Source organism: Pituophis catenifer, unplaced genomic scaffold, assembly GCF_029215685.1.
Source record: "Pituophis catenifer annectens isolate HBS135680 unplaced genomic scaffold, rPitCat1.0.hap2 SCAF_14, whole genome shotgun sequence".
Classification (NCBI taxonomy): domain Eukaryota; kingdom Metazoa; phylum Chordata; class Lepidosauria; order Squamata; family Colubridae; genus Pituophis; species Pituophis catenifer.
In genome coordinates, this window is record NW_027256894.1 from 4,422,178 (window position 1) to 4,447,991 (window position 25,814).

General features: G+C 41.9%; 1 protein-coding gene across 2 annotated transcripts in view; it reads left to right on the forward strand.

Annotated features, from left to right (window-relative positions):
* DENND4A (DENN domain containing 4A) overlaps nucleotides 1-25,814 on the forward strand; it is an 81,975-nt gene that overhangs the window by 38,516 nt on the left and 17,645 nt on the right. For both annotated transcript variants that reach the window (XM_070953790.1, XM_070953791.1), the window contains exons 13-22: nucleotides 5,827-5,960; nucleotides 8,959-9,094; nucleotides 12,018-12,224; nucleotides 12,747-12,875; nucleotides 13,266-13,410; nucleotides 16,478-16,594; nucleotides 18,623-18,772; nucleotides 19,580-20,673; nucleotides 21,909-22,122; nucleotides 23,181-23,257. In XM_070953790.1, coding sequence (XP_070809891.1) covers nucleotides 5,827-5,960; nucleotides 8,959-9,094; nucleotides 12,018-12,224; nucleotides 12,747-12,875; nucleotides 13,266-13,410; nucleotides 16,478-16,594; nucleotides 18,623-18,772; nucleotides 19,580-20,673; nucleotides 21,909-22,122; nucleotides 23,181-23,257 — 2,403 coding nt within the window. The remainder of the gene's footprint in view (nucleotides 1-5,826; nucleotides 5,961-8,958; nucleotides 9,095-12,017; nucleotides 12,225-12,746; nucleotides 12,876-13,265; nucleotides 13,411-16,477; nucleotides 16,595-18,622; nucleotides 18,773-19,579; nucleotides 20,674-21,908; nucleotides 22,123-23,180; nucleotides 23,258-25,814) is intronic.

The following is a 25,814-nucleotide window of genomic DNA, read 5'->3' on the forward strand; positions in this document are numbered from 1 at the left end:
AGTCACAGAGTTGCTGGTCCCCCGTTACCTTTATTAACCAAGGACTACCTGAACTTGAAGCCTTACAGTTGCATAAGGAAGCCATTTTATCCCTTGCAGCCCTGGCTTCAATCATTTTTGGAGATGAGGCTCTGATAGGCTGCGCAAACCCCAGTTGCTCTTCCAGTAGCAATAGCAATAGCCCTTAGACTTCTATACCGCTTCACAGTGCTTTACAGCCCTCTTGAAGTGGTTCACAAGGTCAGCCTCTTGCCCCCAACAATCTGGGTCCTTATTTAACCAACCTTGGAAGGATGGAAGGCTGAGTCAACCTTGAGCCAGTCAGGATCAAACTGCTGGCAGTGGCCAGAGTCGGCCTGCAATACTGCATTCTGACCACTGTGCCACCATGGCAATAGAAGAGAACAGAACAGAACAGAAATAGAACAGAATAGCCCTTAGACTTATATACCGCTTCATAGTGATTTACAGCCCTCTCCAAGCAGTTTGCAGACTCAGCCTATGGCCCCCAACAATCTGGGTCCTCATTTTACTGACCTTGGAAGGACAGAAAGCTGAATCAACCTTGAGTCGGTGAGATTCGAACTGTCGAACTGCTGGCAGTCGGTAGTCAGAATTAGCCTGCAATACTGCATCTAACCACTGGGCCACCAAGGCTCATAGTAGAGGAGATTTACACATCCCTTCCCTCGTACTTGTCAAAATATTTGTTTGTCTTGATCTACCCAAGGCATGTTTGTGTGCATATTGCATCTGGAGTTTGGGTGCATATTTAGATCTAAAGTCTGCCACCTTAATGACATTCCTTGTGAAATGACTTTTTCAGAGATTCTTTTGATCACACTTTCTTTGGCGCAGCTTTTCTGACAAGATGTTAAATTTAGTGAGACGTTTCGCGTTAGCCTTCCTCTGCAATTTGAGTCTTTTCTTTCTTACTCTCATAAGCGATAATCCTTGTCTAGTGACAATTGGGATCGGCAACTCAATTGTTAAGTGAAGCAGTCACTAAGTGAAACCACCACTGCTGCTTACTTCAGCGTTCCCGTTCCTTACAGGATTTGTGAAGGTTGTAGATGCGAGGTTTGGCCACAAACCTGCTTTTTCATCACTGTTGAAGCAACTGCAAATGGTCACTAAATGAGGTAGTCACTAAACAAGGACTAAACAAGGATAATTTGTAGGCTCTAATACCAATAGGCTTACAAGGAAGGATTTTGTCTGTGGAAACTTAACTTTAAAGTATTATTTATTTTATTTAGCCTCTGGCTTCTTTAAAGTACAAATTGAAAGGATAAAGTATATTCCTAAAGTACAACATCAGCAAAACTCTCTATTTTTGTTTGCTTCAACACATTATATGTCACTCTGAGAGGGAGAAATTTCATATGGATTGTGTGTGTATTATCACAATCGCTCTCCGTTTGGTAGACACAAGAACCTTATGTTCTTATAGATCTGGCTAGAGTCCCTCAAGCGTAACCTAAGAACAGAAAGTGACTGGGGATTAGTTGTTGTCTGTTGCCTATAAAGTGAGTTTGCCTTAGAAAAGAAGCTTTGGAAATCATCTTTCAAAGATTGCATTAGCAAATAAGTCACACAGCATAACTCTCCTGCCAGGATCACAACCTATTAGAGGTGTTCTCTTCAGCTGTCAGAAGGCAAAAATTCTCCTTTACCTGTCACTAAACACGGAGTAATCAATCAGAATAGAGATGGAAGAGACCTTGGAGGTCTTCTAGTCCAACCCCATGCTCAAGCAGAAGACCCTGTACATTTCAGACAAGTGGCTGTCCAGTCTTTTCTTAAAAGCTTCCAGTGATGAAGCATCTACAACTTCTGGAGGCAAGCTGTTGCACTGGTTAATTGTCCTCACTGTTAGGAAGTTTCTCCTTAATTCCAAGTAGCTTCTCTCCTTGATTAGTTTCCATCCATTGTTTCTTCTCTTGCCTTCTGGTGCTTTGGAGAATAAGTTAGCCCCCTCCTCTTTGTGGCAGCCCTTCAACTATTGGAATACTGCTATCATGTCTCCCCTAGTCCTTCTTTTCTCTAGACTAGCCATGCCCAATTCCTGCAACCCGTTCTTCATATGTTTTTGTCTCCAGGCCCTTGATCATCTTAGTTGCTCTTCTTTGCATTTTTTCCAAAGTCTCAACATCTTTTTTTGTAATGTGGTGACCAAAACTGGATCATGTCTGGTGATGGTGATGTTACCTAGATGTCTTCACTTGGGGAGAGTTATCTTACGGATAAAGAACTTCAGCAAACAGTATGTAGAACCAAATAGCCACTTCCTGCTCAGGATGACAAAGGATTCTCTTTATTTACCACCTCTCTGTTCCAAAAATAGAGTAGAGTAGAATAGAATAGGACAGGACAGGACAAGACAGAATTCTTTATTGGCCAAGTGTGATTGGACACACAAGAAATTTGTCTTTGGTGCATATGTTCTCAGTGTACATAAAAGAAAAGATACATTCATCAAGAATCATAAGGTACAACACTTAATGATAGTCATAGGGAACAAATAAGCAATCAAATCATATTAGGAAACAGTCAATATAATTCGTAAGGATACCAGCAACAAGGTTACAGTCATACAGTCATAAGTGGGAGGAGATGGATGATAAGAACTATGAGAAGATTAATAGTAATGCAGACTTAATAACTAGTTTGACAGTGTTGAGGGAATTATTTGTTTAGCAGAGTGATGGCATTCGGGAAAAAACTGTCCTTGTGTCTAGTTGTTCTGGTGTGCAGTGCTCTATAGCGTCATTTTGAGGGTAGGAGTTGAAACAGTTTATGTCCAGGATGCGAGGGGTCTGTAGATACTTTCACAGCCCTCTTTTTGACTCGTGCAGTATACAGGTCCTCAATGGAAGGCAGGTTGGTAGCCATGTTTTTTTCTGCAGTTCTAATTATCCTCTGAAGTCTGTGTCTGTCTTGTTGGGTTGCAGAACCAAACCAGACAGTGATAGAGGTGCAGATGACAGACTCAACAATTCCTCTGTAGAACTGAATCAGCAGCTCCTTGAGCAGTTTGAGCTTTCTGAGTTGGCGCAGAAAGAACATTTTTTGTTGTGCTTCTTTGATGATGTTTTTGATGTTAGGTGTCCATTTTAGGTCTTGATATATGGTAGAACCTAGAAATTTGAAGGTCTCTACTGTTGATACTAGATTAACTTCATGATAAATCATAGAAACATACCTTTGGATGGGATTATTTAGACCACTGAAGTCAATCTCTTCTTGTAGTGTAGAGTCCAGGTCTTCTTTAATTTTCCATCAAGGGTATTTTCCTACCAGAACTTCTATTCCTGGATGGGAAGGTTAACCAACTTCAGAACAATTCAATTTTTCTTTGGTTTCTCCTATTATATTATTTTGCTTTCCCATTTTCCTTTTTCTGTGTGATCTTGACCCAAGGGCCATTCTTGTTCAAATATTAATAGTCCACTTTTGATTGATGTGGTATTTCCCATTGGGCGTTGAAAAAGAAAAACAAATAGAATAATGAAGTGTGAGATGCCATAGCTTCAGTATAGCTTGCATTTATAATGTGTTTTCATAATGAGGTTTATTCTCGGCACTGTTTTGCTTCAGACAGATTTTATAATCTATCCAAGTAATCAACATTTTCATGGCTTGCTCTCAGTCTCATTGAGAGCAAGCCATGAAATTTCTGTGCGCTGTGGAAGCCTTTTGAAGACAGTAACATTTATTTTTGCAAGAATCCCCTTGGGCTAACAGCTGCAAATATGAAAACTACTTATCAGTCACCTGAGAGGAATGAGCATAGCAACTATGAAAATTAAGTACATTTCCTGCGTGCTGTAGAAAGAGGGCCAGCTCCCCCAGGTGCCATTCTATTGATGACAAGCTCTTCGGCTGGCAGGAAAACATGTTTTCTGTTGAGACTCAAGTGATCCTGTGGAAAAAAATGCCTTTAAGAAAGTGGCACATAGAATTTCTTTTATAATGTTGTTAAACACATCTAAGCAAGCTTGTTGATTTAAATTAATACCTAAATCCCCCCCAAAAAGTAATAACTTCACATTGTCTCCACAAAGAGGCTGAACAATTGCAAAAATGTTTGCAGGAGAATAGAAAAACAGATGATGATGATGATGATGATGATGATGATGATGATGATGATTATTATTATTATTATTATTATTATTATTATTTCAACTTATATACCACCCTTCTCCCCAGGGGGACTCAGGGCGGTGGACAAACTTAAAACACATATAGTACAAAAGTTAAGAAAAAAATAAAATAAATTAAATCATCGGCATTTCCAATTTAAAATCCCAGATCTGCAAAATCGAAAAGTTCCCAATTTAAAACCCAGAATCAATAAAATCGAAAATTTAAAAACCCCATTAAAACCAATTAAACTAGGCCAGGTTAACAGAGTTGGAAGGATCTTGTAGGTCATCTGGTCCAACCCCCCCCCCCCACTGCCCAAGCAGGAGACCCTACACCATTTCTGTCAGATGGCAGTCCAATCTCTTCTTGAAAGGCTCCAGTGATGAAGCTCCCACTGGTTGATTGTTCTCAATGTCAGAAAATTTCTCCTTATTTACAGGTTGAATCTCTCCCTGTTCAGTTTCCATCCATTATTCCTTGTCCTGCTTTCAGGTGCTTTGGAAAACAGTTTGACCCCCTCCTCTCTGTGGCAGCCCCTCAAACATTGGAAGACTGCTCTCATGTCTCCCCTGGTCCTTCTCTTCACTAGACTAGCCATGCCCAGTTCCTGCAACCGTTCATCGTATGTTTTAGCCTCCAGTCCCCTAATCCTCCTGGTTGCTCTTCTCTGCACTCTTTCTAGAGTCTCAACATCTTTTTTATAGTGTGGTGACCAAAACTGGATGTAACTACTAGGTGTAGTTTTACTAGAGCTTTATAGAGTGGTATTAGTACCTCCCTTGAATAGAATAGAACAGGAATAGGAAAAGAGTGGAGTGGAATGGAGTAAAGTAGAGTAGAATTCTTTATTGGCCACACAAGGAATTTGTCTTCGGTGCATAAGCACTCAGTGTACATAAAAGCTATAAGTGATAAATCATAGTCATCATAAAAATACATTCATCGCGAATCATAAGATATAACACTTAGTGATAGTCATAGGATACTAAATAAGCAATCAACATATATCATACTAGGAAACTAAATAAAACAATATATATCATAAAGATACAAGCCACAACGTTATAGTCATAAGGAGAAAGGAGAAAGGTAATAGGAAAGAGGAGAAGAATAATAGTAATGCAGCCTTACTAAATAGTTTGACTGTGCTGTGTTGTGGGAATTAATTGTTTAGCAGAGTGATAGAATTGGGAGGTGGGGGGAACTGTCCTTGTTTCTAGTTGTCCTGATGTGCAATGTCCAGGCATGAGACCATTATACGAAAGCCTGTGTTTTCTCAAACTTAACACCTTTGAAAATGTGTAGACTTCTGCATGCTGGCTGGGGAATTCTGGGTAGTTGAAGTCCACACATCTTAAAAGTTGCCAAGGTTGAGAACCACTGCATGAAAGCAATCTCTTCACAGGGCAGGTATCGTTTGAAAGAAACGTGTTGAAAACAACCCGATGGAGTCCAGTCAGAAAAGAGTGCAAGAAAGAAGATTATCCTCTCTTTCTACGAGATTGGTAGAATTACAAATAATACCAACAAATCAAAAACAAAGTAGTTTTTAATAGAGGTTTTTAACGTTATCCCTTAATCTGCATCCTGGCAACTGTTTGCAAAAGCTCACGGATTGAAGGGTTCCTAACTTCCTGGCAAGGAATGTAATAACTTTTTCTAATCCATTTTGGACAGGTGGATATAGACAAGACCGGCGACACACGGCTTATAGAACTCGATGAGTCCCACAAGAGCGAGCACACCGTCTTCGTAACACCCCCGGAGATCCCTCATCTGCCCAACGGAGAGGAACTCCCATATCAATACAGGTAATCCTGGGGATCTTTCAAGCCATCCGGTGAAATCCCAAAAGTGGTTTTTTCAAGAGGCAACTGGAACTTTCTGGCTTTTCTTTGAAGCGGTTTCACTTCTCATCCAAGAAGCTTCTTCAGCTTCTGACTGGATAGTGGGGAATGGAAGGATTTATATTCCTTGCAGACAGCTGGTCATTTGCATCCTTTTAGAGAGTCGTTGAGGCCACTTGGAGGTTTATCTGTGTCCTCAGGGTCACCTGAGTAGTGCAAATGGGTGTAGAGTCTTCTTGGTAGAAAACATTCCTGCAGCTTTCTACAGCTGAGCAATTATAATTAACGTTTTCGACTTCTTGACTGCAATCATTTCAGTGGGTTTAAATGGGCACATTTTAGTTATGCATGGATTTGGTACTAGGGTATTTCTCTTGTGCAGTGGTGGAATGTAAAATTTGTTACTACGGTTCTGTGGGCGTGGCTTGGTGGGGGGGGTAATGTGGGGTAATTTTTTTTTTAACTTTTAAAACCACTTTTTCTACAACCTCTTCAGCCGAAGAGGTTGTTAAAAAAATGCTTTTAAAAGCCTCTGATGATCAGGCAACTCAGCTGGGATCGTCAGAGCCTTTGAAAAGCATTTTTTCTACAACCTCTTCGGCTGAAGAGGTAGAAAAAATGCTTTTAGAAGCCTCTGACGATCCCAGCTGAGCCGTGCGATCGTCAGAGGCTTTTTTTTTTTACTTGTAAAAGCATTTTTTCGTCGGAAGAGGTTGTAGAAAAAATGCTTTTAAAAATAAAAAAAGCCTCTGATGATCGCGCGGCTGAGCTGGGCATGGGGGGTGGGTGGGCAGGGATTTTTGCTACCGGTTCTCCGAACCACTCGCCTCCATCGCTACCAGATTGGGTGATCCGGTCTGAACCGGGAGCATTTCACCCCTGCTCTTGTGTTCAAATGCACGTAGAAAAGGCTCCTATTTAGAATATCAGCTTCAGAGGTTGGCAGTGAGCAGTCTCAATGAACAATTTATTAATTTATTATTTATTAATTCAATTTGTATGCCGCCCCTCTCCGAAGACTCAGGGCGGCATACAACGATCAGACTGCAGTCATATAAAAAGGTAAAGGTTCCCCTCACACATAGGTGCTAATCGTTCCCGACTGAACGACTGCAGAATATTCTACACTGAGCTTTATTTTGAAAGAGGTTTAAAATTTCAGTGCATAGCCTTTCTAACAGATATTTTTTACTTGAGCTCTAACAACCTTTTCATTGTACTTCAGCAACAGCTAAAGAGTCTCTCATACCAATTAAGATAAAACGCATGTAATGAATTTAATTATTTGATGTCCCAGACAATAATTTATTTCTGTTCTTTTTCACCCATTCTGAGACTCCATTTTCCTCCATCATCTAATTTTCCTCTACCAAATGAATCTACGGTTTAGTATTGATTTTCATGGGCTGTTGCTTCTGCTAGTTCGCTAAAAACTAAATAAGCTTTATAAACTGCATTCTTAAATGTGGTCAATACTAATGAAGTTGTCAGTCTAACTGAATAGCACGTGAAAATAAAAACAAAATCTATCCTGCTTAAATACTGAAATTTAAGTAAGTGTACAGTTTCCTGAACAGCAACTAGTTTTGAGCAATGACATAGAGAAACCTCAAAGCCTCACTGTGTGTCTTCCAGGTCAGTCTGCCATGTCTTTTGATTCTCACAGGTACTGGTTCTCTAGCTCACTAATGGTTTATAATACAAAAAAGATGCTGAGACCCTAGGACAGTGATGGCGAACCTATGGCACGCGTGCCACAGGTGGCACGCAGAGACCTCTCTGCGGGCACGCCAGCCGTCGCCCCAGCCCAGCTCCACCGCGCATGCCTGCACTCCTCCCACCGGCCAGCTGGTCTTCGGGTCTCTGCTGCAGATGCACGGGCAACAGGGCGCATGCACGGGGGTGCTCACATTGCATTTTGGGGGAGGGTGCGCGGGCATGTACCCCCCTGTGCTCCATTTGGGGCCTGGAAGTGGGCTTGTCAGTGGTTGATGTTCAGCAGCCCAAGAAAGTGATGTCAATATAAACTTCTGGATTTCAGAATTTGGAAGCGTTTCTTTCCAAGAGAAAATGTATCTTGTATAACATATGAACGAAATGTATATTTTAAAAATAGTACATTGGTAAAAAAAAATAAGTAACAACTACAGTAGTGGCCAAAATTGTGGAAACCTTTCCACAAAATTGTGGAAAAGTGTATTTTCTAAAACTAGCTAATAACACCACTTTTTGGGAGGAGTACCATAAAATTATTTACCAGTGGAAAAATAATTTAATCAAGGATGTAATGCAATAACTTTTATGAAGGATTTGCTATTAGAGTAGCAGTTACAGTATAAAGAAGAAAAGTGAAACATGTAGAAAAAATGAGATATACAAAAATTATCACCATAGAAAAAACGAGATCTACAAAAATGATCCCCATCTCAGTTAATACTTATTTGGGTAACCTTTAGCATGAATTACGGCCTTACAACATTTTCCCGTGGAGTGAACCAAGTCTTTGAGTTCTGCAGCTGTTATAATGTGAAACCAAGATTGAATGATTGCTTCTATTCACTGTCAAGTTTTGTGTTTTATTGCTGGGTCACTTCTGATTAACCAGTTTCTTTAGTCAGCTCCATAGATTTTCAATTGGGTTAAGGTCTGGGCTATTCCCAGGCCATTCCAGCAGTGGAATAGGATTATCTTGAAACTTCCCCCAAAAAGTGGTGTTATTAGCCATCAAACCTCAAAAATACACTTTTCCCAAAAGGTTTCCACAATTTTGGCCACTACTGTAAGTAGCAGCCCATCTTAAGAACTTTGTGGTCTCCTCCAATAGATGAAATAAAATACGGTCCACTCAGGAAATAAGCATTTTAGACATGCTCCAGATGTTCTACCTTAATGGCAAAGTACGAAAGAGCCTTCAGGGGTTGTTGATTACAAGTAAATAAAAGTATGCCTTACTCTTTTTCAGCTACAATGGATTTCCGGTACTAAAGCAAAATTTATTTGAGCAGCCAGCAGGACTTCTGACAATACAAAACAGTAAATTGTCTTCGAAAGTCAGCAGCCCAAACAGTCCTTTGCCAGTGTTCAGAAGAACAAAACAGGTAATTTATACACTTGTGGTATAATGCAGAGTTAACATAGGTGAAAATAGAAATAACAAACTAGATGCCCATAAAATCTTGTGGGATTGCTGCTGGGATAGCTTGTCTAGATAAACTCCTTGAAGAAAATTGTAAATGCAATTTAATTCCTTTACGGCGTTTTATCTAGGCAAGCTATCCCATAGCAAGAATGCAAAATCTGATCTGGATAATATTAAGAGAGAGATTTTTTTTTCTTTTATAGGGTTATAGTGGCAAATAAAAGCATTTCTTTTGAAACAGTCTGCCCCCAAAATTTTTTGTATGTAAGTCCTAGTGAATAATTTTGATCCTGTATTTCATCTCTCTCAGGGTCTAAAATCAGTTTTTACTTTTCCGGTTGCAAATATATTAGCCACGGCAGATTCCTTCCTTTATTTTGCAATTCTTGATGTGCCTTTAGTCTATTTCTTGAGATGTATCATGTCGACATATGTCATCAGATCTCTCTTGCCATCGTTGCCTTTGAAATCAGAAGTATTTGACAGTAATGCTAGTAGTAAAATACTTGGATTTATCCTTGCCTTTAAGGAGTTTTCTCTTCATGTCACTTCATATCATTGCCTTCTTTGTTCCTTTATATCATCAATATCCGTGAAAATCATTAGCTAAATCTGCTCTTTCTGTAGCTTATATTCTACGAATAGGAAATTTTATTCATTCGGGCGTCATGATAAATGGCATACTTTATAATATATCCTCAAATTGGAAAAAAATTAGTTTCTCCTCTCACATCCTGGACATAAATTGTTTCAACTCCTATCCTCAAAACAATGCTATAGAGCACTGCACCAGTGGTGGGTTTCCAAATTTTTTATTACCCGGTTCTGTGGGTGTGGCTGGGTGGGTGTGGCATGGCTTGGTGGGCGTGGCTTGGTGGGCATGGCAGGGGAAAGATACTGCAAAATCCCCATTTCCTCCCGATCAGCTGGGATTTGGGAGGCAGAAAATAGATGGGGGCGGGGCCAGTCAGAATTTTTACTATCTATTCTCTGAACTACTCAAAATTTCCGCTACCAGTTCTCCAGAACTGGTCAGAACCTGCTGAAACCCACCTTTGCACTGCACACCAGGACAACTAGACACAAGAACAGTTTTTTCCCAAACACCATCACTCTGCTAAACAAATAATTCCCTCAACACTGTCAAATTATTTATTAAGTCTGCACTACTATTAATCTTCTCATCGTTCCCACCATCCACCACTCATACACTATGACTGCATGACTGTAACTTGTTGCTGTATCCTTACGATTTATATTGATTGTTTTCTAGTATGATTTGATGGCTTATTAGTAACCTTGACTATCACTAAGTGTTGTATCTTTTTATTCTTGATGAATGTAGTTTATCCTTATGTACACTGAGAGCATAGACACCAAAGACAAATTTCCTGTGTGTCCAATCACAGTTGGCTGATAAAGAATTCTATTCTATTCTATTCTATTCTATTCTATTCTATTCTATTCTATTCTATTCTATCCTATCCTATCCTATCCTATCCTATCCTATCCTATCCTATCCTATCCTATCCTATCCTATCCTATCCTATTCTATTTTATTCTATTCTTCTATGACGTGCAAAATTTAGAATCTTACTCTTCTTTTTCCTCATTCCATATCAATCTATTAATTGTTCTTTGCCAATTCTGCAATTTGTTTTAATCTGGGGTTTGAATTGGTGCCATTTGAAATAAGTTCATCTCAGGTAGTACATTTGTTTTTATTTCTGCTGTAAATCTTAGCCAGGGAAATGTTAAGCTTTTCCATCTTTCAATGTCTTCTTTTATTTCCTTCCATAATTTGTTACAATTGTTTTAAAATATGTCTTTATTGTATCCCATCAAGTAAAATCCTAAACATTTCACTGGATCTTTTGTTATATCAGGCTCTTTATTCACAATTTTTTTCCCCTTGGAAATTAAGTTTTTGTGTTATCTTTGTTGATTTTATGTCTGGAAAAGCAACCAGTACCTTTAATTAATTTCATCAACTGCCTTGTGGAGTTTTATGATTTCTAATTATTAATACTTCATCATTTGCATAACAATTAAGATATTCCTCTCCTTTTAATTTCGACTTTGAATTATCTATTCTTTATATTTTTTTTTAGGTCTTGTTGGCCAAGATTGAAAGTGACCAAGATTCAAATAACAAATGCTTGTTGTATGTTTAGCAAGCAGCCATATAAATACGATAGATAAACAAGCAAAGTTTGTAAGGCCAGATTCCAAAACTATGATTCTTAGGATAAATTTATTAAACTTCAGTGACAAAAGAAGTATGCTAAGGAATAAAGTATTACTTTTAGAAAGCTAATTTTAGAACGAAGGATGGGATTAATGTGTATACTATATTAGAATGATAGCACAGTGACAAAGCAAATGAGAATTAAAAATATAATAATAATAATAATAATAATGATGATGATGATGATGATGATGATGATGATGATGATGATGATGGATGGTTGATACCTAGGACACTGGCAGCAACCCGTATCAACAATTAGCGCCAGTCAATGGTATTTGTGATATATTTTTAAATGTTCAGTTGACTGAGTTTCATGTTTAATGAATAAAAGTATAATAATAATGGCAAAAGAATGAAATTGATAAATTGGATGTTAAAATGAGGTGCAACTTAGCTGTTGCAAAACCTAATCATCAAGCCCTCTGCTTCTCAGTGACCCAAGCAAAGGTTGAAGGTCTGTGGTGGATTTTAAAGAGAAGCCAGGACCTTCCTTCCTCACTTGGTATTAGAATCTAATTTCTCATTTCCCAATATATGGGGAAATGGGAGATCCCAGTATTTGGTCCACTATTCACAATAACCGTGGTGCTGCAGCTGTGATTAACCTCTTCCTTTCTGCCTCTCCCTGCAGGAAATCAAGTCTGCGCACAAGATAGCCAAGAGATATTCCTCCATCCCCCAGATGTGGTCCAGGTGTTTGCTGCGCCATTGCTATGGCCTGTGGTTTATCTGCCTACCTGCTTACATCCGCGTCTGCCATTCCAAAGTGAGGGCCCTGAGGACGGCCTACGATGTCTTGCGCAAGATGCACACGAAAAAAATAGAGCCACCCGATGAGGTAAAGGGACGGACTTTCTGGCCAGTGAGGCCGTTGACAGGTGTTAGCTTTCCAAGAGTGAAAAAATAACCTATCTATCTATCTATCTATCTATCTATCTATCTATCTATCTATCTCTATCTATCTATCTATCTATCTATCTATCTATCTATCTATCTATCCATCCCTCCCTCCCTCCCTCCCTCCCTTCCTCTCTCTTCTCTTCTCTTCTCTTCTCTTCTCTTCTCTTCTCTTCTCTTCTCTTCTCTTCTCTTCTCTTCCTCTCTCCTGTCTTTCTTCTCTCTCTCTCCCCGCTCTCTCTTCTCTCTCCTCTTTCTCTCTTTCTTCTCTCTCTCTCTCCATCTCCCTCTTCCCTCTCTCCTCTCTCTTTTCTCTCTTCTCTCTTCTGCCTCCTCACTTTTCTCTCCTCTTTCTCTCCTCTCTCTCTCTCTCCCTGTCCCTTCTCTCTCCTCTCTTCTCTCTCTCTCTCTCTCCCTCTCCCCTCTTCCCTGTTTCTTCTCTCTCTCTCTTCCTTTTGGTCAGGTATGCTACCGGGTGTTGATGCAGCTCTGCGGGCAATACGGTCAGCCTGTCTTAGCCGTGAAAGTCCTTTTCGAGATGAAGAAAGCCGGCATCGATCCTAATGCCATTACCTATGGTTACTACAATAAGGTAAATTGATTGTTTGGCATCAGATAAGATGGAAATACCATCTCACTCCCCTGTCTTTGATTAGCCCTTGTTTTCCAAGCCAGTTCAGCATCCTTTCCATACTCCACACGGGCTTATCCATATTTATTTTTATATTACATTTTTAAAACTTCCATCTCCCTTATACAGCAACTCTGGGCAATGTACAAATAGACATACAACATAATAGTTGTACATAAATATTATAATAAAAAAAACCTTTTATTTGTTTATTTATTGGCTGCCCATCTAGGCAGAGGGTAACTCTGGGCGGCTTACAGTATTGAAAAGATAAAACTTTCAGAACAGGATCTAATCTTTGCCAAGATCCTCAGAAATGCGTGATTAAATATCCATTTGATGTCATTGCAGGCTGTTTTGGAAAGCAGTTGGCCGTCGAGCAATCGGAGTGGCTACTTCCTGTGGACCAAGATAAGGAATGTCATTTTAGGAATAACCCAGTTTAAAAGAGTTCTAAGGAAGCAGCCTGCAAACGGCATCCACAAAACTCTTTCTGGTAAATCATTTGTGTGTGGTTTTTATTTTGTAACTCTAGGAATGTTTGTACTTCAGACTGCTAGAATTACAAGAAATGTTTTCACCATAGTGATGATGCCTCTGAGCCTGAGTAAATAAATAACTTACTAGCACAATGATCTGTTGCCATGTATTTAGGGCAGAGGTCTCCAATCTTGGCAACTTGAAGCCTGGTGGACTTCAATTCCCAGAATTCCCCAGTCAGCAAAGTTCAATTATGGGAGTTGAAGTCCTCCAGGCTTAAAGTTACCAAGGTTGGAGACCCCTGATTTAGACAGCCAGAAGTTCTACAAAGATGAACTCTGGCTGCCAACTATCGTTAAGTACCAATTCTTCAATGTAATCTGGCTACCAATTGATGCTAGTCGTTTGGTTCACACTACCGACAGCTGTCTAACAACTTCGACATCAACACACAATGGAAAGCCAAAAGGGCTGCTGGGTGCCCAGATACAGACAGATACATAGACGACCCTACACAAAAGTTGTCAGATTTTGACCTTCCTCGTCAGCATTGGTCAACTCTGAACAGGATCCGTACCCAACATGGTGTCTGTCAGGACTTATTGTTTATTGTCTCCACCCATCAGTGTGACTGTGGTGCTCCTTGACAAAATATCCACCACATCGTGTCTGAATGTCCATCAAGAGCTTACACTGGCCCAATGTCTGATTTTTTCAACATAGATCACTCTGTCCTTGAATGGCTGGTGGACTGGACATTAACATTTGAACCACTATAAGTCCATGTATTTGCCATACGCTAAATACATAAATAGGGATGCGGTGACTCAGGGATGTGGTGGCTCAGTGGCTAAAACACTGAGCTTGTTGATCGAAAGGTCGGCAGTTCAGCGGTTCGAATCCCTAGTGCCGCGTAACAGGGTGAGCTCCCGTTCCTTGTCCCAGCTTCTGCCAACCTAGCAGTTTGAAAGCATGTAAAAAATGCAAGTAGAAAAATAGGGGCCACCTTTGGTGGGAAGGGAACAGCGTTCCATGCGCCTTTGGCATTGAGTCATGCCGGCCACATGACCACGGAGATGTCTTCAGATAGCACTGGCTGTTCGGCTTTGAAACAGATGAGCACCGCCCCCTAGAGTCAGGAACGGCTAGCACATATGTGCGAGGGGAACCTTTATCTTTACTTAAATACATAAATAAGCACAATGATCATGCTAAAAAAAGAACTGATAGCAGCACTATAGATTGCTCATATATTAAAGTTATTAAATATTAACAGCCAGTAAAAATTACACAACATGTCATTGTAGTCAGTGCTCTAATGGAAACGTGCATTCAAAGAAACATGGACCTGAATACAAATCTTAAATGCAGCAAAAGTTTGAGACTTGCCTCTGCCTCAATGTTACAAGACCATTTCAGGCAAACTGGAAACCCTCCCAAATAATAAATATTAATGTCCACTTCCTGTTTCTGTACTTTTCCCTTTCTGGTTTCTGTTGAAGCTGATGAGTCCTCCTTGAATAAATTAAAGGCAAAACGATCAGATTAGCAGTAATAAATCAAATTGTACAAACCATTACAGAAACTGGAAATAGAAAGATTAAACAAATGTGCAGTATGGATATAAAATTAAGAATTAACTACCGTGGATCGTATTAAAAAAACATTAAATACAATCTTTGCAATAAAACAGGGTATAAGTAATAGAGAAATAGATGGTCGCACATTAATAGCTAGCAACCAATTTCTGGAAAACAAAGAACATCAGGAATTCTAGGAAAGGAAAAACAGATCATACTCTTCAGCTCCAGAGTTTACAAATGTATTTATTCATCTGTTCGACCTTTATCTAGATTGTTGATTGAGTGCTGAAAGGTGCTCGCAGTATTAATTAAATAGAATTTTTTATAAACTTGAAATGTAATTTATTTTATTTATTTTATTTTTTATTTTTATTTGATTTATATGCCACCCTTCTCCGGAGACTCAGGGCGGCTTACAATGCGTTAAGCAATAGCCTTCATACTTTTGTATATTTATACAAAGTCAGTTTATTGCCCCCACAAACTGGGTCCTCATTTAACCTACCTTAGAAAGGATGGAAGGCTGAGTCAACCTTGAGCCTGGTAAGATTCGAACCTGCAGAAATTGCAGGCAGCTGTGTTAATTACAGGGTGCATTAAACCACTGTACTACCAAGGCTCCTCTGATTTCATTTATGAAGCCATAAATGAAATTAAGAGGGGGTGAAGACCAAGAGGGGAACGAAAGGTGCCTAGAAACACACCCACCGACATAGTTCCTCAGTGCTTAAAGGAAAGTAGACCAAAAGGAATAGCCAGGAGGCAAAGATAACTCCATGCTATTATCCAGGAGTGGGGAAATATGCCCCGTTCATGACCTGTGGACTTCAACTCCCAGAATTCCTGAGCCAGCATGGCTGGCTCAGGAATTCTGGGAGTTGAAGTTCACAGGTCATGAAGGGGGCATAGTTCCTCACCCCTGCTATAGGCAGTCTTAACTAAAGTAGGGACAGGTGGTCCCTGAGTTATGACGGTAATGCAGCCAGACAATAATGGTCATAAGTTGTGATGGTCATAAAACAGGTCTTCGTGTGACCAGACCTAGATTTTCAACCTTTTTTTTTTTTTTTTGCATCAGTTGTTAAGAAGCCAACACTGCATTTTCAGCGTTTTTGCTAAAAACTGGTAGTAAATGGATGGCACTGCCAACAGGGCTTGACACTACAAGCAATAATTTTATGAGCTCTACTTAATTAATTGCATCTCAATTTAATTTAAATTCTACGGAAATCAAATAGATATTTGGTCCTGGCTCCATTTAGAAGCTTAGATGAGATCTTCAGTCTGGGGGGGGGGGGGAGGAATACGGTCCTGATTTAGAGGCCCATGCTTTTATTAAATTTCAGCTATGATGCAGGGTTTTTTTTCTCCATACAATAATTGAAAAATAAAACAAGCCACGCAATCATCATCCCCTCATTTGAGGATTTATGTTGCCCTATTTTAAGATATGTTTTATCCTGTTTTTTAAAATTGATTTTATTTGTTTTGTTTTAATAGGGGACCATTCCGATCTCTTATATAAGTTGTCTAAAGAAGCAGTTAAGCAAGGAAAAACAAACATCCAGAAGAGCATTGACCAAAGAGATGAGAAAAAAGAGAGCGACTCAAGTTCCTGTATGTACCAAATGCAATACAATTGCATTTGATTTTTTTTTTTTGGTTTTTTAATACTCAGGCTTGATTTGTTTCAATTCCAACCGTGGTTGATTTTGCCATCTCGTTTGAAGGTTATTTTACCGCGAAACTTTAAAATAATTTGTCCTCCTTGCTTGTCATAGATCACTTAGTTTCCAATAGTGGTGCTTCCAGCAGAAATGTACAGAAAAACCGAGCTAGATTTCATGTTGGAGGTAATCCTTGCCTTATGATCACAATGGAGCTCAAAGTTCCTGTTGTTAAGTGAGTCGCTGCAGTTGTTAAGTTAGTAACCCGGTTGTTAAGTGAATCTGACTTCCCCACGGACTTTGCTTGTCAGAAGGTCGCAAAAGGGGATTACATGACCCCGGGACACTGCAATGGTCATAAATACGAGCCAGTGCTCACGTGACCATGGGGATGCTGCAACTTCCTAGCAGTGAGGACAATTAACCAGTGGAACAGCTTGCCACCAGAAGTTGTGAATGCTCCATCGCTGGAGGTTTTTAAGAAGAAATTGGACAGCCATTTGTCTGGAATGCTATAGGGCTTCCTGGTTGAGCAGCGGGTTGGACTAGAAGACCTCTGAGGTTCCTTCCAACTCTGTTATTCTGTATTCTGTTGTAAGTGTGGAAAACGGTCATACAGCAAGTCATTTTTTTTCAGTGGTGTTGTAATTTTGAACATTCATTAAACCAGTGTTTCTCAACCTTGGAAGCTTGAAAATGGGTGGACTTCAACTCCCAGAATCCCCCAGCCAGCGCTGCTGGCTGGGGGATTCTGGGAGTTGAAGCCCACCCATCTTCAAGCTACCAAGGTTGAGAAACACTGCATTAAACGAATCGTGGTAAGTTGAGAACTACCTGTATTCATTTACATCCATTGGAATACATACAAAAGTACATCTGTTTGGTGAACTAAGTATGTGCTCAGAGGCAGATAGATGAGACCCATATTTTTTAATTATTATTCTATACTTTCAGATTGATGGTTTTTCATTGTTATAGTTATATACTAAAGCTCCTTTGAATGCAGTTAAAAATAACAGGCATATTCAGCTACATGGCAAGATAATACAGTGGGCACCATTCTTAAGATTTGTCCCCTTCTGAGGTCTAGCATAGTTTCCCCATATTTGGGACAAGGAAAAGAAAGAAGACGTTTTAAAAGGGCTGCATTTTTTTCTTAATCTTCCCGTCTACTCTCATTTATTATATTGCCTAAATATTTATGGAGAAACATACACAGTTTAAAAATATGGTGTCACAATTCTTATAACTGGAATGATAGAAATAGGTTTAGCTATTTTACTCTTTTATGTGGTACTTAAGCAAAAAAAAAAATTAAAAGTTGGCTTAAGTAAAAACTTGACCAAAATGTAGATTTAATTTTCTCCCCCTGAAAACTCTGCAAAATCAGTTACATAGCACATTAATAGTTACAAAGGTTTAGAGCAGTGGTTCTCAAGCATTTTGGTCTCAGGATCCTTTTGGGTGCTTAAAAATGATATTTGATAATCATTTGATAATGACAATTTGATTGATAATCAGTCAAATAATGATTACCCAAAGTATTTCAATGTATGGGTTATATTCCTCAATATAGATTATATTACAAATGAAACATCAGAAATGTTACAGTATTTATTTATTAGATTTCACAAACCTGAAAGTGACTCCCGGGTTCCCAGACCACCTTTGGAAAACCCCTGGTTTAAAGGAAGATGCACGTTGAAACAAACTTTGTATGAGAGATTGTGGCTTCTGTTCATAGATGTTGCTGATACGCTAGTCTCAATGACAACATTTTATTGATGACATTTTGGGCTAAGGCCGGTTCCCATAATCAGGCTTCTATTCAGACATATTTGCTGACATTCCAGGCTCCATAAAAATCAATAGTTGATAATAACCTAGGTTAAAGAATAATAAATTGAGTACTTTCAGCCTTTGATTAAGAGTAAGTCTAACTTTTGATCAGTTCTCGTGCATTTTTGTGTGCATATAGTATCTGAAATTGAGAGTGGAAAGGGAAGCGGTGACTGCCTCCCCGCGTTGAATTATCAAAATTCCAGCTGTGTCAAGCTCGGTTCAAGGATCGTTCGTGTTAATGATACAACTGGCAAAATATCAGATGCAGCAGGAGACAGGGCTATAGGTAAGCTGATGTGACTGAGAGTTCTTTCTAAGCATGGGTGAACTTTATTGATAATTGACTTGCACACGTCTTCACTAATGGCCAGATTTTCCTGAAAACTGTTGTGGCCTATCGGCTGCTGGCCCCTCCAGCAGCCAAATCAGAGGAGGAGGAGGCGTGGGAGTCAGGGTCAGCATCAAGGCAACCTGAGAGCTCTGAGGGGGAAGAGAGAATGGAGCTGGCAGAGAGAGAGAGAGAGAGAGACACAGAGGCGGAGGCTGGACTGTATCCTCAGATGCAGAGTCAACAGCCCCCTGGAGGTGGCTGATGAGGAAAGGGAAGAACAGCTGGGTCCTGTGCCTGATGCGCGGATGTGCAGAAGGCAGAGGAGAGGAGAGCAGTGGAAATCTATGGGCCGGTCCTTGGAACAAAAGAGCCATTGCTGCTAGCGAAGCCCCACCCTAGCTCTGGGGATAAAAAGCAGGGGGCGGAGATGAATAGGTGTGGCAGACAACTATTCATCTCCCTGCTGGGCAGACTTGTTAGCCTGCTGAAAGAGAGAAACTTTTTGCCGGGGCTGCTGGCGCTCGTAATAAAGGAATCATTGATTTAACTACAGTTAAATCAACCATGTTTAGGAGCCGGGTCAGAACAAAAACTCATCACGAATTGAATAGAAAAATAAGACTTGTATCCTTTCCATTTTAAAAAAAAACTACAGCAAAACCCTGTGAGCATATTAAGGGGGTCCTGTGAATCTGCTGGAGTTTTAGTAACTTAATGTAATATCCTTGGATCTTGTCCATGCTTTTTTTTTTTTCTTTCCAGAAACCTCTGCAGGATTGCTCTTCTCTTGTTTTGACAATATCAATAAAACGGGAGTCTCTAAGGCTGAAATGCTGAGAAACAAACATTTAAATGCAGCTGAAACGGAACACAAACGGATCGTTTGGCGCAACAGAAAATTGAGTGGAGATGCTCTAATGGAGCTCATGAAGAATCAGATCAATCAGGAAGCCAGACCCGAAGAAATTGTGGAGAAACTGGGCGTGGATGCCAAAATCCTTTCTAAAATGTTTGAGAAAAGAATGAGGCCGAAGACTCTCAACCTCCGACCAGCTGCTTTGGGACCTGCTCGGAAAAGCAATTTGGAAAAAGAATCTAGCGATGAAGATGTAGCCTATGAGAACGGTCTCGCGGATAAGACCGAGTCTCCGGTTATATTCGATTTGGAAGACCTGGATAACGAACCCATCCCGCAAGTGAAACCTGCGAAGCCGATGCATAAGAAGCCAAAGAAGATCCAGCGGGCCATAAGTGTTCCGGTAAAGCCCATCGAGAAAGTTAATGTCGAAACTGGGTTTGATCCGCTCTCCTTGCTGGCCGCTGAGACAGGGCAAGGGAAGGAAGAAAAGGAGGAGGGCGAGGGCGAGGACAAAAGGGCCTCCACCCCATCGGCAAGGCGCGATTTAGCCGAAGAGATCGAGATGTACATGAATAATATGAGCAGCCCTTTGACAAGCCGGACCCCCAGCATCGATCTGCAAAAGGCCTACAACGACAAGAACCCCAACAAAAAAAGCCCGACCTTAGGCCAGCCGTGCCGAAGATCCAGCCTCCCGCCAAACTCACCCAGGCCGATAGTGCTCCCCAAATCCAAGAGCTACCAGGTGAAAAACGAAAGAGGAAGGGACCGGCTTTGGTCCTCTCCCGTGTTCTCTCCCAACAATTTGTCGAGGGGACAATCTCAAGACATGGCCGGTGCAGTAACGCTCGCCTCTCCAACCTCCTTCAACCTGGACACGCTCCTGACCCCGACTTTCGATGTTCTGAAGAGCAGCATGTTTTCTGCAGGGAAAGGGGTGGCGGAGAAGGCCAGCAGGTGGTATTCGAAGTTCGCCACCTACACGGCAGCATCGAAGGTAAAGGCTTTTGAAGGGTTGCCGTGAAAATACACAGTTCAGCAGTGATTCCGGTGTGGCTGGTTGCCCTTCCTCACCCCTTGATGGCTCAGGGTTGAACACTTCTTCGGCTCCACAGGAGTTACCTTTCAAGGCTCTGAAAATCCTAGGTCAGGGGTGTCAAACTCGATTTCACTGAGGGACGCATCAGGGTTGTGTTTGACCTTGGGGGGGGCGTGACCAGCTCGACGTCACTCGTATTGGGGACGCCTTTGGTGGCCCGAGCACTCTGGCAGAGAAAACAGGCTCCCGAGCTCCGTTTTCAGCCACAATGACCTCCTGCAATCCTCTGCCAGCAAAAACGGAGCTCTGGAAGGCCGCATGTGGCCCTTGCAAGCTCCATTTTTAGCTGCAACAGCTTCCACATGCGGTCCTCCAGAGCTCTGTTTTCGCTGGCAGAGGCAGTTTCCAGGCCGGGCCCGCAGGCCAGATCTAAGCACCCATGGCCGAATCCGGTCCCTGGAAAACCACTTGGAGTTTTCTTTCGTTGGGGGTGTTACTCGGAATCCTGGCAACTATTTAGTTTTGGCTACAAAACCCCAGCTATCTCTATTTCCCCCTCCCTATCCCTCATCTCCCGTGTGGCAGCACTGAAGCCTCCAAGATGGCCTCAGTCAGGCCAGCTTCAGAGTTGACAGTGGGTGCACTTCGAATAGTCTTGAGCCAAGGACCACCTGCAGTGCTTTGCCGCTAGATCAGGGGTCTGCAACCTTAAACACTCAAAGAGCCATTTGGACCCGTTTCCCACAGAAAAGAAAACACTGGGAGCCACAAAACCTGGGTGGGCGTGGCCAACTCGACATCACTCACTTCCACCAGTCACATGACCCTCTAGCCACGCCTACCCAGCCAGTCATTAGGGCAGAGAACCGATTGTTAAAAAACACCGGGAACCACAAAACCCTTTTGACATCTCTCTCTCTCCTCCCCCCCACTCCCCGTATCTCTCTGTCTCTGCCCTAGCCGCTTCTCCATCACCCGCCGTCGCCCTTACCTTCTCAGGCCAGGGGAGAGTGAGGGGCAGGGCCAGCCAGTGGTGGGATCACCCGACAGGGAACCACAGCAGAGGGCCCGAAGAGCCACATGTGGCTCCAGAGCTACAGTTTGCTGACACCCACGCTAGGTGTTTGCTACCAGATGTGGATCTGTAGCAACTCCCAACCTACCCCCCGCTCCAATACCTGTTCTCGTTTCAGGATCAAAACTCGGACCGAGCGAGCTTGTCGTCCCTCGGGGCCCTGGATTCAGAATCTGCCTCGCTAACCGATGAAGACATGTGCAACGATCTGGAAAGCAGCTCTTCTCCTCGGGACGATGCGTCGTCAGCTTTCAAGGGCATCGGCCTGAGCTCCACCAGTCTCGAAAGTGCCGCTTCTCACAACGGCTCCTCGAAACGTTCCTCGCACTGCGGTAAGAGAGCTGCTGTTGTTTTTCCCCTCGTCTGCTTTCATTTCGTCAGCTGACATGGGCTTGGGAAACTCCTGTCACCCTATGAACTGGCGGGATAGCCACCTCTCCTTCCAGAAGGCATTAGAATCGGCCCAAAGGAGTCAGTCTTACAAAATAGAAATCCTTGCAAGGTTTCAGATAAAATAAGGGTTGAAGAATACTGACATCTCGCGGGTTTCATGAAAGAAATCTAGAATAGTCTCTAAAGCTGAAAGATTCCTTCTTGAGGGCAATACGAGAAGGACTTGTCTCTCTCCTGCCATCTTTGCCCTCATTGGTTGTTGGTTTTTTTGTCATTTTAATGTCTTCTTTAATGTTTTAAATATATCTAGAATAGTGCATCCAGTTTTGGTCACCACACTATAAAAAAGATGTTGAGACTTTAGAAAAAGTTCAGAGAAGAGCAACCAGGAAGATTAGGGGACTGGAGGCTAAAACATATGAAGAACGGTTACCGGAACTGGGCATGGCTAGTCTAGTGAAGAGAAGAGAAGGACCAGGGGAGACATGATAGCGGTCTTCTAATATTTGAGGGGCTGCCACAGAGAGGAGGGGGTCAGACTGTTTTCCAAGGCACCTGAAGGCCAGACAAGGAATAATGAATGGAAACTGAACAAGGAGAGATTCAACCTAAAAATAAGGAGAAATTTACTGAGAACAATCAATGGAACAGAAGTTGCCTTCGGAAGTTGTGGGAGCTTCATCACTGTGTGCTTTCAAGAAGAGACTGGATTGCCATCTATCAGAAATGGTGTAGGGTCTCCTAATTGGGCAGGGGGTTGGACTAGATGACCTACAAGGTCCCTTCCAACTCTGTTAATCTAATCTAAAGAATAGATAAACTTCCCAGAGTTTCTGGGAGTCGGGTGGCAAATACATTTTAATTATTTCTATTGTTGTTGTTGTTATTGTTATTATTCCTTTCTCTTTGAAATAAAGGGAGCGGGCAGCTGGGAGGAGATCTTCTTTTCTAGGCCTAGTGTAAATATTTGCTTTTACAATGTCCTTTTGGTTTTTAGGCTCCGTTTCAAAATCCGAGGTGGTTTCCTCTTGTAGCCCAAGCAGCACCAGCGTCTTCCAGAATTACGCCCTGGAGGTACGGTATTTTTTGCTATCGTTACCATAAACCTGGTGAAAGAGATTTCAAAAGAAGGTTTATTTGCCTTCTACTTTTACATTACATTTTTCCTAAAATTCTAACATTTCAATCCAAGGAATTTTGCGATTTAATCAGCTAGAATTTCATGGGTGCATTTTTGGACAGCTATTAACCCATCACCCTTCAAATAAACCCTGCCAAGCATCATTGTCATCTGGACTGGCCCGTTTTTGATAGTCCCGGAATATGGGAGCTGCTCTGAGAAAAATAAAAAGGACAAATCAGTTTAAAATGTATTTGTCAGCTGTATACATAGATTAATTCGGTTGTTAATTTTGTTGACATTACAGTGCCACCACTTTTTCTTCTGTTGAAAAAACTAATTAATTTTACTGCCTGCTTTGGCCTCCTGTTTCAGCATCAGGGCTTTTTTAAATTAGGTAATCAATTAAAAGCTGGAAAGGCACTGGTTTGATCCTCAGTCCCCCAGAGCTAATTAAAAGGTGTGGATTGGTTGGCTCTGATCTTGGCTTCATTATTTATACTTTCAGTTAACACTCAGCTTTTATGGGCAACACTTACCCCCTCTGAGTCCATTATTATTATTATCTATTGGGGAGAAGGGGTGTTCATCAAATCTGAACTGATTTTACACGTGAATAAGATTCACTCACAGAAGACTAGAGTGTATGAACACATTTTAAAGTTTTTGATCAAAGACTGCTAAACCATTAAATGAGGGTTTGTGGTATAGACAGCACAGCTCTATATCCTAGATCCGTGATGGCAAACCTATGACATGTGTAGCTATATCAATGGGCACACGAGCTCAGCTCCGGTGTGCATGCGCATGCCGGCCAGCTGATTTTCGGGCCTTCTGGGCCCACCAGAAGTAGGGAAACAGGTTGTTTCCTGCTTCCGGAAAGCCTCACGGAGTAATGGGGAAGGCCCGTTTTTCTGTCTCACCAGGCTCCAGAGCCTTTCTAGGAGTCTGGGGAGGGCAAAAACGGCGTTTCCCAACCCTCTGGAGGTCCTAAATGGCGCGTTTGTCAACTTCCGGTGGGACAGGAAGTTGGCAAACGGGCCATTTCCAGCCTCCGGAGGACCTCCGCAGGGGTGGGGAAGGCTGTTTTCACCCTCCCCAGACTCCTAGAAAGGCTCTGGAGCCTGGTGAGAGAGAAAAACGGGCCTACTGGGCCATTGCGTGCCAGGAGCAGGGGGGCGGGGGTTGCGGGGGCATATAATTATGGGTATATAATTATGGGTGTGGGCACGCACACGCAACCACCATCCCGGCTCCTGACACACAATGGCAGAAAGGTTAGCCATCACTGTCCTAGATATTACCACCCTTAAGAAGAAGAAGAAAGACCTACATTCTAATTACTGTTCAATCGGTCCGTTAAATGCAATTAGTAAGAGGCGCCTTTCGTTCTCTCCGAGCTTGGTTGATTTCTTGCAGACATTTCATGACCCAACTAGGTAACATCATCAGTGCTAGAAGAGAGTGTGCGAAGGCGGATGAGGAGGACGAGGACTGTGGGGTCCTCAGTGTTCTCTGAGCTTGGTTGTTTTCTTGCCGACGTTTCATTACCCTAACTAGATAGCATCTTCATTGCTAGTCCGGGGAATGCTGACTGGGGAATTCTGGGAGTTGAAGTCCATACATCTTCAGGTTGAGAAGCACTACAATAGAGTCTATGCAATCCAAATTCTTTCAGATGCTCAGTTGTGTGCCAAGTATGACACTGTAGTTTGAAGAAGGATGGTAAAACTGGAATCCAGAGCCTGTTCATAATTTTTAGTTCTTCTGCCTGTAGGGCCCAGCCCCCTTAATCCTGGTCCATCTCTTTTTCACTTCCATGGATGTGGGAAGTAGAGAAGACAATAATTCCTGTTAAGGTCACCCCACAGTTAACCTTCATCGCATCACACTCGTGTCAGAAGCACTGAGGTCCTTCCAGGTTGAAAGGATTAGCTGGTGATATATCACTGTAGCCCAGGGGACATCCAAATGGGGTGCTCCTTTCATGACCCCCGCAGGAGCTGGAACGAAGGACAGGAGCTCACCCCACCCCATGGTAGCTCTGGGGTCTCAGAGGCAGGTGTCAGGGTTCCAAGTAATAGACCCATAGTAAGCAAAACTCTGAGGCAGGTAGATTCCTCAAAGAATAGATTTATTGGATATATCATGTTGGCACAGATCTGGTGAAAACCAACTCTGAAGTTTTCACCTAATTAAAAGTAAAAGTTTCTCACTTTCTCAAAACAATCAGTCACATGGTCCAATCACGGCTCTGTTTGGTTGCCTGGTGACATCACTCCCCCTTCCTCTGACCAGGTGTGAGAACGTCCTTGGTTCCCAAGAGGAAGTATTTTGTTTTGGCTACAAAACCCCCAGCTATCTCTAATCCCCCCCCCCACCCTGACCCTCAACTCCACTGTGGCAGCACTGAAGCTCCAAGATGGCTTCGGTCAAGTCAGCTTCAGGGTTGATAGCAGGCTTACTAACTTCCAACCCAGCGTCCTACCTACGTGGGCCACCATGCTTCTT